This window comes from Mus pahari, chromosome 4, assembly GCF_900095145.1.
Source record: "Mus pahari chromosome 4, PAHARI_EIJ_v1.1, whole genome shotgun sequence".
NCBI lineage: Eukaryota > Metazoa > Chordata > Mammalia > Rodentia > Muridae > Mus > Mus pahari.
The window spans coordinates 104,827,513-104,842,205 of NC_034593.1; the positions used below are offsets into that span (position 1 = coordinate 104,827,513).

General features: G+C 40.1%; 1 protein-coding gene across 1 annotated transcript in view; it reads right to left on the bottom strand.

Moving 5' to 3' along the window:
• Positions 1-13,189, bottom strand: part of Vcam1 (vascular cell adhesion molecule 1) — a 19,623-nt gene extending 6,434 nt beyond the window's left edge. The window contains exons 1-6 of the mRNA XM_021195736.1: positions 12,799-13,189; positions 12,092-12,367; positions 9,391-9,711; positions 7,710-7,976; positions 4,099-4,374; positions 634-954 (exon numbers count right to left, since the gene is read on the bottom strand). Coding sequence (XP_021051395.1) covers positions 634-954; positions 4,099-4,374; positions 7,710-7,976; positions 9,391-9,711; positions 12,092-12,367; positions 12,799-12,862 — 1,525 coding nt within the window. The 5' untranslated portion in view covers positions 12,863-13,189. The remainder of the gene's footprint in view (positions 1-633; positions 955-4,098; positions 4,375-7,709; positions 7,977-9,390; positions 9,712-12,091; positions 12,368-12,798) is intronic.
• Between the last annotated feature and the right edge of the window lie 1,504 nt (positions 13,190-14,693).

Genomic DNA, 14,693 nt, shown 5'->3' on the forward strand with positions numbered 1-14,693 from the left:
GAGAGAGAGAGAGAGAGAGAGAGAGAGAGAGAGAGAGAGAGAGAGAGAGATTAATAGTATGCATTGCCTAAGCATGGTGGATTAGAATATCCCCTGTGAATAAGAAAAACCCATTTAACTACCCCCTTGAGCCTGGGTTGATCGTTTGATCAATAGGATGTAGATAATGTGGCATGGGGTGGAGGGATGCTCCTAATGTAGACCTTTATGAAGTTACTTTCATCCCCACCTTTCTTAGCTGCGTTCTGGCAAGTAAATCTAGGCTACCTTCCCTGAGGATGACACTGCACTAAGAAATGACAGGTGGGACAATGCACATAAGGCTCAGACGTGTTAAGTGACATGTCTCTGACAAGCCAGCTGCTGGCCTGCCTGAAGATGCTTGAATTGTCCTGAGGATGAGTAGCTGCCTGGCTGACCCATTCCTGAATGCTAATGCATAGAATCATACATAAATAAATAATTTGGTTTACATTATGGAGAATGGTTTATTATAATCACTATTATCTTGACTCATTTTCCCCCCTGTTTTCTTCACAGAGGTTTTAATTGTTAACCTTCTGTTAACTATTAACGGGTGAACATAGTAAAGAAATCCATATTCAATTGTATCTGCCCCATGTATGCACTTACCGTTGACATAAAGAGGCTGTACACTCTGCCTCTGTTTGGGTTCAGATTCCATTTCACCACTGTGTAACCTAGCGAGGCAAACAAGAGATTTCCCGGTATCTTCAGTGGTGGGGATGAAGGTCATTTCCAAACTTTTGGTCTCTAGGGACCTTATGCCCATTTCCTCCAAAAAATATTTCTTCATCAGTGTAGTCTCCCCCTTCAGTAATTCAATCTCCAGATGGTCAAAGGGATACACATTAGGGACCGTGCAGTTGACAGTGACAGGTCTCCCATGCACAAGTGGCCCACTCATTTCAATTTCTGGGTCTTCAGGGAATGCTGCAGATATCAAGCAAAAATAATATTGATATGCAATATTCAAGGGAATATTGAGCCAGATTCTATTAAATGCACAGGTCTCAAAGTGACAGCTTTTGATGAGTTGGGAATAGTATGGTCTCAAGTAGTAAATAACACCATTAAGTATAACTGTACAATTATAATATTAATCATAAATAATAGAAACAAAATACTTGGCTTTTTAAGTCAAGGAGAAATAAATGCTTGTATTCCCTAGCTTTCTCTTAACAATGCTACCTTGCCTATCTGTTCTAAAGTCACATGGCTTTGCCCATCCTATTAATTAACCATATAGTTTAAATATTTTAAATGTTTGTCATATATATATATATATATATATATATATATAGAGAGAGAGAGAGAGAGAGAGAGAGAGAGAGACTACTAAATATAAACTAATTCCCCTCAGTCTTCATTATCTCCTTCGTCTGAGCAGCCTGATAAAAATGGTTATTATATAATTTGTTTCATAGCTAGAAAAAGGAACTTACAGGGACAAATGAAACTTTTCATAATAGGTCAGATCTAGTCCAAGTCTGTCCTCCAACCTATGAGTCTTGGCTACAGTTTGTCCAATATCAAAAGAGCTTCAGTCAATTTCTTAAATTAGTTTGTTTATCAAAATCTGAATGGTTTGTTTTATGATTAAACAGACAAGAAGCTTTAAAAACTTTTCACAGTTTTTAAAGACAGGGGCTCACTTTTTGAACCTGGTTGACCTGGAAGTATCTGTGTAGACTAGGCTGGCCTCAAACTCACAGGGATCTGCATACCTCTGCTCCCTGATAAGGTAAATCCTGTAATTAACAAATGAACTGACAGCCAGGCCTGGTGGTGCACACCTTTGGTCCCAGCACTCAGGAGGCAGAGACTGGTGGGGTCTCTGAGTTCGAGGCCAGCCTGGCCTACAGACTGAGTTCTAGGACAGCCAGGACTACACAGGTAAAACTTATCTCAAAAAAAAAAAAAAAAAAAAAGAAAGAAACAAAGAAACAAAGAAACAAAGAAACAAAGAAACAAAGAAACAAAGAAACAAAGAAAGAAAAAAGAAGGAAAGAAATAATAGAAATGAATGACTTAATAATGTATGTTTTCTCACATGTGGAACCTAAGTTTAACATTTAAATTACATACATGTATACATTGATGTGTATGTGCTTGCAGGTCTTAGAACTAAAAGAAGATCACAAGAGGAGATGACATCTTAAGGGATGTAGGAAATAGAAAGGGTATTAGAACATAGTCAATAGGAAAGAAGGGGAAGCTGTCTGGGGCAGGGAGGGAAGTAGGTAGAGAGGAGACAGGCTCAAGAGGGCAATGGAACATGGGAACAGATGAGAAGAAAGCATAATGACACCAACATCTGATGGTGTGACAGTTAAGGCACATCTTTGTATGCTAACAAATAAGAGAGTGTAAAAGAACTATTCAACCATATTATTTAATATCTGAGTACGTATTCTCTCATCTGTCTACATAGCATTTATGATATACTCTGTGTACATTAACAAAAATGACACTAAAATAATTATCAAGGTAAAAGTCACACAAAACAAAATATAACCCTAAAAACCAAAACTAAACTTTGTTTCCATTCTTTCCTTAAGTAAAAGCTGTTAAAGTGGTGGATTTTCAACCATGCTACACTGCAATAACTGTCATGCTGTTGGGAATGTGCCTAGACCAGCAGATCCTGGAGTCTCAGTAATGTGATAGACCATAAAGTTTACACTCCTCTTGAGAGATTTAAATCTCTTAACGGGCATGGTCTTATTCTGAACAAAATCCTAAAGGTTAGCACAAGTTTGGGCAGGCTTTTAGATGGAAACGCTTTACAATATATTCTCTGGAATTGGATGAATAAAACTGAGCAGCACCACCCTCTCCATAAAAAAAAATAATAATAATAATAACTTCACAGTCACGTGGTCACAGTGACGTTCTTTCCACATTCAGAGGAGACTGAGGGATTCCAGCAATTCATAGAGACTGGGGGTTGAAAAGGATTTCTATTAAGGTGATTAAAATGGAGGGGGACAAGAAACCACGTGCCACTTGCTCACTGGGTAAATCAGCTGAAAAGCTGTGGCTGGCATTTGTTTCTGCCACGGCTCTGTACGGACCACCTCACACTCAGACTAAGGAAAACCTGCCTTTTTCTGTGTGTTTCTGGCACTCTGCTGTTTGCCATTGTCCCCCACCCCCGAATCCTGCAGATCAGCTCCTCAAATCTGCTTTAAAACGTCAGCCCAGCGTGGTGGTGCACGCCTTTAATCCCAGCACTCGGGAGGCAGAGGCAGGCAGATTTCTGAGTTCGAGGCCAGCCTGGTCTACCAAGTGAGTTCCAGGACAGCCAGGGCTACACAGAGAAACCCTGTCTCTAAAAAAAACAAAAAATACAAACAAACAAACAAAAAAAACCCGTCGACATCTTTCCCCATTTCTCTCTTCCCCCTGCTATCTTCCTCCTAACCCCACAACCCTTTGTTCTTTCTTTTATATATATAAAAAAAAATAGTATCTAACATATGTTTAATTTAAAACAATATATTTATTATATGTACTATATTAAATATGGACTATTATATAGTAATATATATTATTACATGCATACAATAAAAAGAAGCATGGCTAGTTGGGGAGAGAAAGGGGACAGTGGGTGGAAGGAGAAGGATAAGACAGTCGAGGGAGACTAGGAAGAGAGCACAATTGCCCATTATTGTCCATTCTATTAAAAAATAATAAATACTGTAAACAGTAAAGCTATCTTCCTAAAATGAAGGAGAAATGAAGACTTTAAGTGGTAATAAAAAGAAGAGTAAGGTCAAGGATTTGCATGAGGCAGAGAGTGGGACCAGTCACGCACTGTGTGCATGCCGTAAACATATGTAATATATACTGAAGAGCTGGGCCAACTGTATTGCATCAAACCACATTCAGAGATCTAAAGATGATTTACAATGCCAAATCTCTCTCTACATAAATGGATATCATTACAGATCCACATTCTTTTTCTTCCAATAAATAAATAAATAAATAAATAAATAAATAAATAAATAAATAAATAAATAGCTAGAGGAAACAGAAATGATCATAGAGTCACCAGTTTCAACAATCACTTACAGTAGACCTCCACCTGGGTTCTCTTTTCCAGTGTCCTTTGCAGACAGGTCACAGCGCACCGGTAAGAGTGTTCATCCTCAAAACTCACAGAGCTCAACGTCAGTGTGGATTTGGCCCCCTCATTCCTCACCTCCCCGTTGAGGGGACTGTCTGACTGGGTTCTCCAAGAAAAGGAAGGGGCATCACAGCCAATAGCAGCACATGTCAGAACAACCGCATCCCCAACTTGTGCAGCCACCTGAGATCCGGGGGAGATGTCAACGGTAAACGGTTTCTCTGGAGGAGCAGAAAAAGAGAAAGAATCGCATGAATAATAGACAAGATTCTTTTCCTATTGCATCATATCCCCATACTCAATGTTTATCTTTCTTGATCTCTATCCAGCTACGCTCTGTGCCAAGAAGAAATAACTTCTTTCCATCTCGGAGCCATTAGGAGTAAGGCCACATCTTTTAAGAGTAAACCCATGCTGTTCTGTTGAATCAGGCTATCAGAACAAGTGTAGATAACAATTTGTAAAGAGTGTGGTTGGCGTCTTTTCAGGGAGATAACCCACCCTCTGCTCTACACCGTCCATCAAGTCACTGTGATGGTGTAAGATCTCAAATCATCCCAGGGTTTCTGTGTGTCAAATACCACAGTTCAGTCTCACTCAATTCCCAGAACGATTTGTTAGCTGGGACTATTGTTTCTTTTCTACTTTTCCATTCTTCTGCTCACAGGAGAATGTGTTTTCCCCTTCTCTTCCTCCATCTCCTCATCCTATCTCTTCTTTAGGACATTTAGACTCATAAATACTAAATGGCTTAAACTAAATTTGCAAGTGGAAGAACTGAAACTTGATGTGAGATGGGTCTGGCTCGAGATCGTACCTTTTCTGTTTCTAGACAACTAAATCAAGTCATCCTCACATAAAGGTAAAATGAAATCTAAAAGAGTTACAGGGGAAACTGCACTAAAATGTCCTCTAATTAGATGTGCTATACTTAAAGATCCATTTATATTCAAGCATTCCCCCCAGGGACCCTCCTTGTTATTTAGCTTCGTTGGGCCTGTGGATTGTAGTATGGGTATCCTGTACTTTATGGCTAATATTTACTTATAAGTGAGTACATACTCTGCAAAACCGCCAACCAAAAAACATACAAAGGCTAGACCTAGCCCCCCCCACACACACATATGTAGCAGATGTGCAGCTTGGTCTTCATTTGGATCCCCCAGCAACTGGAGCAGGGGCAGCCCTGACTCTGTTGCCTGCCTGTGGAACTTAAACCCCTGACTTGGGTGACTTGTCTGGCTTCAGAGGGAGAGGATGTGCCCAGTCTTGCAGTGACTTGATGTGCCAGGGTGGTGTGGTACCTAGGGGTCTTTTCCTTATCAGATGAGAAGGGAAGGAAGATGCAGGGAGGAGTTATGTGAGCGTGACAGAGAAGAGTGTGGGATGATCTGTGATTGGGATGGAAAGTGAAAAAATAAATTAATTAATGGGAAAAAAGAACTAGTCACATATATCTATATATTGGGGGTTCAATATAAAGTAGTATCTTTGACGATCATACAGAATCATACTGTAGACAAAATAAAGATGACATTAAGGTGACATCAAATATGTTTGATGCATTATCAAAATACTTTATAGTCATTCAGGGTAGAAAGCCAAGTGATCAGGAAAAATGTTCAAGTGTCCAAAGTGTTCTCTAGCTTCCAGACACTCAGACGCAGATGAAATGACATATTTTGAGAGAACGAATTCTTAAGTTTCTTGTTGATGTTCCTCTGAATTCTTGGGAGTGGCTAGACAACTCTGCAAGTGACAAATGAATCCCCAAAGAAAGTCATTTGAGTGTTCTAGCAAACTGGAGACAGGCAGAAATCTCAGGACACAATTCTCCATTTCGCAAGGTTCTTTTCTGTACCAGGAAAAGTTGCCTTTCTCATTTTAGTTTGCGTAATTGTGGTATTGTAGCATTTTTCCAAAGAAGATGTCCTCATATTATCTCCAAATACATTAATATGCTATTATATTTTCAAAGATATTATTCAACACAGTGGCTAAGTTGTCCAAGTTCCGCCTATGCTACTGTGGGAACAGGGAACTTAGTAGGGGATTCACTTCCTTTCTGTAAAGAGACTGGCACCTACCACTGTGCATGCTTGAAGCTACTGGAGAGAAGCTCATGAAAGTCGCTGAAAGGCCCTTCTAACTTCAGCATATAAGGTTGATAGCTCACATGATACCACCCCTTCCTGTGCCCAGAATGAATTTTGTTTCCCCATTTGAAACAGGGCCAATCATTTCAGAATGCAACTTCCCCAGGACAGACAGCAAGTCTTCCACACATTCAGCTTTCTAGTATCTTCTCTGATCATTTGAGAACAGCAGCCACCCACCTGAATTAAGTAACTGGTGGTGTTTGAATTCTACTTTCATAACCATTTAAACGTAAAAGCCATGTTTTCATAGGTTAGAAAAGAATGCATTCTCCCTATTCATGTTTTTATTCAGCAAATACTTACTAAACACTTACTGTGTGTCACGTACTATACTAGCCAGCCATAAATCCATTCAAAGGCACAAATGCAAACACAGTGAGTTCCTGAGTTTCTGAGTTTAAGAACCTTGTAGTTTAATGGAAAAATTCAAAGACATACTTTTTTGTGCTCTTACTCAAGTATATACTTTGATTTATTCATTCCACATTGTATAAATATACCAAATATCACACCATACTCAATGTATGCATGCAGTTTTGATTGGTCAATTATTTTAAATTAATTTTTAAAAATGAGAAAATTAGCTACAATTGAAAAGGCATAGGATTTTAAATTATGACTAGCATATAAATGAAAAAAAGAACCATGTGACCCTATGCAAATGATGAATTATATTGCGCCTGAGTTTTTCAGCTACCTCACAGAGCATGATAAAGACAGAGATAACATATGAAGTAGAAACTCTTGGCAAACATTAGGTGTACAGTCAATTGATGGCCATTAGTAATCTGAGACTTCATTCTCCCATCTGTAAAATGGATAGAAAATGCCTCTTAGTTATTTCTTAGAGGCTGTAGATAGCTTACATAAAATACCAGAAGTACAGCTGACATTTGGGGAATGTTGTTGTTTAAGAAAATCTTGCAAAATCCCAACTGAAAATTTATATACTTAGGTAACGGCGAGAGGGTTGGTTGGAAAGGAAGTTAGGTCATAGGAAATCAACTTGAAGCAGAGTGGTCATGATTAAGTAATTTCGAACAGGAGCATATATTCAGTCAAAACAAGTATGGGGTGGTGGAATTCCTGAGTATGTGGAGTGAGAAGAGCAGGTGAAGTAACATGAGGATGCCAGTATCCACAGGGCAGGAGAGGGAGACCACACCATGAAATGAGACAACAGAGAAATGACAAGAGCTAGTAAAGGACGCGTGTGGAGGTGCTAGAGAAAGAAATTCCAGGAAAGATGAGGAGGATACGTATATAGGTGTGCTGTGTGCTGAAGCACATGACTTTCAGATGCGCCATCGTGCAAAGCTATGGAAGGCATTTCACCACTGGCAAGGAGCCGTTATGGCTCAACTCCCAGCCATGGCACCTCTTCACCTTCTACTCACCTTGAACAACTAATTCCACCTCTGTTTTGTCTCTCCCAATCAGATTAACTCCTTCACACATATAGATTCCAGAGTCTTCCATCCTCATAGCAATTAAGGTGAGGGTAGCATTTCCGGAGAGAAGCTGGAGAACTCCATTATCTAACTTCTTGCTCCAGAAAATCTCAGGAGCTGGTAGACCCTCGCTGGAACAGGTCATTGTCACAGCACCACCCTCATGAAGCTTTGTGGAAGGATGTACAGAGATCGATGTGTTCGTGGGAGAGACTGAAAAGGCAGAGCATAGGAAGAGCCATTATCATAAAAAAAAATCATCTCCATCCAACGGGGATGATGTCATTCTCTTGTAGACTGTATTCATGTGCCTCCACAAATTTGGCAAAACTGCTTTGCCAAGTTGGAGTCAAGAATCACCGAGTCATTACAAAATTAGACCGGCTAATTTCTAAGCAGTAAATTACAGTTTTTGATCTTTAATGTTTTCAGGGAGCCACAGATAAGTAGAAATTAAGAGAAGCCCTTAAAATTAAGGGAAATTAAGGGAATCCCTTTTGTGTTTCAGCCTCTTACTTAACAACTGAAGTCCTGTAGAGGAATATTTGCCATCCAGGTCAGCTTCAGCATTTACAGAGGGAGACAATCTACCCAGGACCAACCAGTTGGCTTTTATTGTCATTAATTATTGAAAACTTCTCTTATTTAACTGAAACTTTCCTGGAATGTGGTGGTCATAGTCTATCATTCTGTTCTTACAGATAAATGGGTAATGATCTTTTATCACACAGCTGACTTTCAATGACTTAACTATGCTCTCAACATGCTGTATTCTGTGAGGAGAAATATCTCCCATCTTGATTGTTCTCTCAAAAGGTTGTTGAAAGCCTTCTCTATCTAATTGTGCTTTGGGTAAATAAGATTGTACTTGACACCAACGCTTTTGAATATAGGGCTCAGAGTGGGACGCAGCATTTCAGTTTTAACAAAGTACAATGAGTTCCATTCTACACAGTCCAATATAGGAAGGGACGGGAGCTTCACCTCTACCACAGTCGCTAGGAGCCGGAAGACAAACTACACCTTCCCACTTACTGTGGGTGAACATCCTCTTGTACGTACACACAGACACACAGACACACAGACACACAGACACACACACACACACACACACACACAGGCATACACACACACACACACACACACACACACACNACACACACACACACACACACACACACACACAGAGAGAGAGAGAGAGAGAGAGAGAGAGAGAGAGAGAGGGAGAGAGAGAGAGAGAATAAGAAATCATTTTGTCATTGTTTAATCTGAGAAATCAATGTTTTAAGGCTTATTATAAAATGTTATAAAACATTGTATCATTTGAGCCCATTCCCTCTTGTTAAAGCAGAGGTCACTGTTATGATGATTCCTCCTGGATAGTCAGGAAAATAGAGGAATTAAACAACCCTAAAGTCTCTCAGCTAACAGGGGGACATGACACTCAAATGCTCTAAACCTAAAATCCAGTGTCCTGTTCTTTTAATAATATCATATCCTGAATAAATAATGCAGTGAAACATATTTCTTGTTAATCTACTCGATACATTTATTGTAACAATAAATAACATAATGCATGCCCCCGACCAAACTCCCACAGACCACAGATCACCGTGCAAGTACTTACTGTAGACTTGTAGTTCTTTGGCAGTCTCCCTTTCTTTGAGCGTAGAATCAATTTGGTCAATGTGTAATTTAGCTCGGCAAACAAGAGCTTTTCCGATATCCTCGATGGCGGGAGGAAAGGTTACTTCCAAACTTTTGGTTTCCAGAGACTTTGTCATCTCTTCTGAAAAAAACTCCTGTCTTTTCATGAGATGGTCACCTTTGAACAGTTCAATCTCCAGTCTGTAAACTGGGTAAATGTCTGGAGCCAAACACTTGACGGTGACTGGCTTCCCAACCTCCAGGGGGGCACTGAATTGAATCACTGGATCCTTGGGGAAAGCTGCAAAGCCAAACAAATACACAAGTAGGCTTTTGGCTTCTGTTGAGAACACCTCTGACTGTTTCAACACAACGGGGGTCCTAACAAATGTTTTTGTTAATACTGGGCTTAATTCAGCAAAGCTAATTGGTTTAAATAGCTAGTCATGGTTTGTGGCGAACACAGGAAGCACTTTTTAGAGGCCATTTCAATTTTAATTCTGTAACTGTTAAAGAATAGAGAAAGAAAAGCCTAATATCTATTAAAACTCATCTATATATGTAACATAAGGAAGTTTGCTCTCTTCCAACTATGACCTTGGATGATGGAGACCACATTTCACAGATATGGAAGCTTGGACGTAGTGTGACTGCAGAACCAGCCTTGGTCACGCAGCCAGTCCATGGTGAGGTTGGGAACAAAGCTCATGCTTTCTGTCACTCACTCTGCACTGGGATCCCAGTGACACCTCTCACCCCATTCTCTACTCTCAGTGCAGATACAGTTCCACATTCCAGATGAGAAACCCAGGGTTCAGAATGGTATCACAAAGAAGTGTTACTATGTAAGGTTGCCTACAGATGAGAAGCCCAAGGTTCAGAACGGTATCACAAAGAAGGGTTACTATGTAAGGTTGCCTACAGAAGGAGGAGAATAATTCTTAACGGGCTGGCTTCTGAAAATGAGACCTCTGGCAAGAACTCGTCCACTAGAAAGACATTCCTATGCAATCTCTCCAGACTGGGTCTATTCCCCTAAAAACCTAACTCAGTGTTCTAATCTGCATTTTACTGAACCCAGCAGGACAACGGAACACACGCCTGCCCTGCCCCCTCCACACACGTACACAAGACTTATCCTTCTTATTACATCTGTCCTGATGGGAGCTCATTGGTGTCCCAGCTCCACAGAATATTACAATCAAATATGGAATAGAGACTGAACTCTTAAAAGCAACAAGAAACAGGCATTCTTGCAGGGGGTTATGGGGCGAGAGCAGGCAATATAATTGAATCCAGAAAGCTCCTCACTTCTCTTTTTTAACTCTCCAACTGTATAGTACTTGTGAGCACAGGGTGAAGGAACTGGAAATGCTTTATTATCTAAAAACATAGTATTTTAAATTTCACTCCTATTATTTATGTCCGTCACAGTCTTCAGGAAATGTGCCTAGAATCCACACAGTTTAATGACAGGTAATATAAGAACTCGCTACTTTTTCCTGGTATTTATATAACAGGACCTTCCAAGGAGCTCAGAAGGCTGCCTAGACATAAACTATGCATGCAGAGCCAGCGTAATTGAAAGCAGCCGTCCAGGCTCAGCTGCTTGGGAAGCCCAACTTCACGAGGAGCTTGCTGAAATTTCAATTGAGGTTCATCAGCAAAGTTGGGCTGGAGCATAGTTGGAAGGTACCAAGGTGATTAAAAGATGAATCAAACAAGATGCTCATGAAGAAATGCCTTATGGGAGTCTCTTTTCTTTTTTCTTTCTCTTCCTTTTCTTTCTTTCTTTCTTTCTTTCCTTCTTTCTTTCTTTCTTTCTTTCTTTCTTTCTTTCTTTCTTTCTTTCTCTCTCTCTCTCTCTCTCTCTCTTCCTTTCTCTCTCTCTTTCTTTCTTTCTTTCTTTCTTTCTTTCTTTCTTTCTTTCTTTCTTTCTTTCTTTCTTTCTTTCTTTCTTTCTTCTTTTTGGAAAGCAACACCATCAATAACCAAAGAAAAATGATTCCTATAGGGCCCATTTTACCCCACCTCTCCTTGGTAGTTTTATTTGCCGATTTGAGGATGATAGTAGGATGCATTTTGGGTAGGCTAGGGTAATATGGGTACCTGCACATATGCCTGAGACAGATCTAACTTATTAAACAAAAAACCCTTTGAGGTGTAAAAGCAAAGCTCTCTGGCAGCAACAACAAAAACTCCCGAATTTATCTGCATCAAACAACTGAAATGCTAATAGATGTTTTTAATTATGTCTATGCAGAAGGCTTGCATACTCACAGAGTTCCTGAGCCTACAAGCAGAACCCAGAAAGAAGGAACGCATCAATCCTTTGGATACATTAATACGTGAACGTGTAGAAATATACCCACATGGAAGATGAGAGGGGAAAAAAAAGCAACTAATAGAACCAGGGGGATGTTCACATTGCAGCGAAGAACTGGAGCCAAGAAGGTGTGAGCACCTTCTTTACATGGGCACCATTTTTGTGACAAACAAGGACACAAAGGTTAAAATTTGGTTTCCTGTTCTCAACTAGCTTCTTCTTTCTCTGGCTTTATTGAGATTGTGAGTTTGCTAGCTGAAAATGTAGATACTCTTTAAAAGTCTCTATTTAATGTATCGTTAAATTTTTTTTCAAGCAAAATCAAGAGAAAGCAAAAGCTCTTTCCTTCACTTACAGTAGACGTCCACGTGGATACTTCTTTCCAGCTTCCCAGAGCCACATGTTGCTGTGCACAGGTAAGAGTGTTCATTCTCAAAACTGACAGGCTCCATGGTCAGAACGGACTTGGACCCCTCTGTTCTCACCTTCCCGTTTAGTGGGCTGTCTATCTGGGTTCTCCATGAGAACGATGGTGACTCGCAGCCTGTAGTGCTGCAAGTGAGGGCCATGGAGTCGCCGATCTGAGCGATCGTTTTGTATTCAGGGGAGATCTCGATTTTAAAAGCTTGAGCTGAAAAAAAGCAAGAGAGAAAGAACAAGTTTACCACGGTCTGCCTCATGCTGGGTCCTTTTTCTCTTGCGCAGCAATACAGTGGCCAAAGCACAGGCGGGATGATCTACTTTTTAAACGGTCTCAGACTTAATAGCACAAGACAGACCCTAAGCCCTGAAGTTGCTCTTGAGGAAGGTGCTGGAATCGTCACCGCGAAGAAGAATGCCCAGTTCTGACTCTGAAGCCCACTGCACAAAGTTGTTTTGTCACTTTCTAAGCTTGATTTCATTGTCGAGTACAGGAAACTAAAGAGATAGACCTACTACCGAGATAATCCAAATTACTCATTTGACAGTGGAAAAAACATCCGTCCCCAGCTCTGTGAGAATACTGGCTCTTATAGCAAAACTCTGTAGTACACCAGAAGCTGAAATAGGTCTGGAACTTACAGACTGCAAACAGTATCCAAAGTACCGTTGAGGCTCCAAAGATCGCAACCATCTTCACAGGCATTTCAAGTCTCTGCTTCAAAAGCCTTCTTTGTGCCCCACGTGAAAAGTGCCTGGGAAAAGTGTTCAGCTCCCAAAGCCAGCCAGGCTGGTGTGAGTGAAATAGAAAGTCTGCTCTTTATAAAGGGTCTTGCTAGAGAGGCGGAGGGAAATCCCTTCAAGGGGAAACCCAGGGCCGAGCCAGGGAAAAAGTTTAACTGACAGCCAGCCAAGTCCCCACGTTAACCCCTTCAGCTGCTTTCTGGGCTGAAATCATTCTGAGTCCTGGGAAATGCGACACTTCCAAGTACATAAATCTCTGGCTTTTCCTGACCTTCAGCTCTGAAAGGGCTATCTCTCTTGAAAAGATACGAGACAAAGATGATTGCAAAATGAAACTGCCCACAGTGTGTGTGTGTGTGTGTGTGTGTGTGTGTGTGTGTGTGTGTGTGTGTGTGTGTAAGACAGACAAAGATAGAGATCACTTGGTAAATAACCACTGACTTTTCTTCATTAAGAAATGCATTTGCAATTTAAAACATAAGAATTGTTCTCTCTCAACAAAAAAGAAAATATCCTTTATTTGTTATTATTGACCCATTATCATGAGTCACTCTTTTAGAATGAGAGTCAGTACAACTTCTTCTTTTTATACTCTTTTATTCATAAGTGAATTTTTAACAAAAATCAACTCCCTGAAATAATTTTCTGAAGTAGTAAATGAAAGGACGTTGCTGCAGAACTAAGGGAATTATGCTTTTCTTTTGTTTGAGAATGCCCCAGCCCTTTGACCCATTGCTGGATGACAGACTTGAACGCTAAAAAATGGGATCTGTCTACTAAATTTTTGTGGTGGATTTCTTTGGCTGCATTAATTTAGCCACAAGTCCAAATTGAATCTGTAAACAGATTTGGTCTTTCTTGTAGGAGATGAAATGACAACCATTTTTATTATTATTATTTTCTACTCCCAATGAAATGACATTTTGAAAGACTCAATTAAGTGTCTTAAGCGCCTCTGTAGGTCTTACACATGCATAGCCCACGTCCTTGCAAAATGCTTGCCCATCAGAAAGAAACCGGAATAGCCACTTCCTTGTATTATACACTTGCAGGTTTACCTCCCACATGGCATTATCAGTTCCCTGCATGGCCAGGACTTAGTTCTTATTCATACTTGTTTCTATTCCATATATATATATATATATATATATATATATATATATATATATATATATATATATATAATGCATGGTTTTATATATAACAACTATAAAACCTGCAACATCTTCTAGATGCTTAAAATCTATGTTTAAGATACTGAACATAGTTCATAAGTGTCACATAAGAGAAAAAAAATAATTTCACAAGAAAGAAAAGTTCTCAGACAACTGGGCACATGTAAAATTAACAGTACGGTGTTATTTGACAAAGACTATCAGTGAGACCCGCAGTTGCCAACTGCTCCAACCTGGCAGGAAAGACTTCTGAACTTCCTCTTGAGAATGCATGTGACTCCCACTGAGAGGCAAGTAAAAAAGGGCAGTTGAGGAATATATTCTAGGGCTATGACGACACATCCAGGGATCAATGACATGAGCTGCCAAGCAAGTAATCTAGAGGACCTCAACAATGTCATGTCATAAAAGGAGAGGATAGGCTAAACCCTACGGCTACTCACCTTCTCCATAGATCAAAGGCATGTAAGGAAAAGTTAATCCATGTCTTTGACACTTAAAAATAGATAACTACTTGGATTGTGCAAACTCATCTTATTTGGTATCAGTTCTCACCCAAGTGAGTGGAGGAATAATTCCTATCGGAGAGGGGAATAGTACATAAAACAGAGGAAGTGA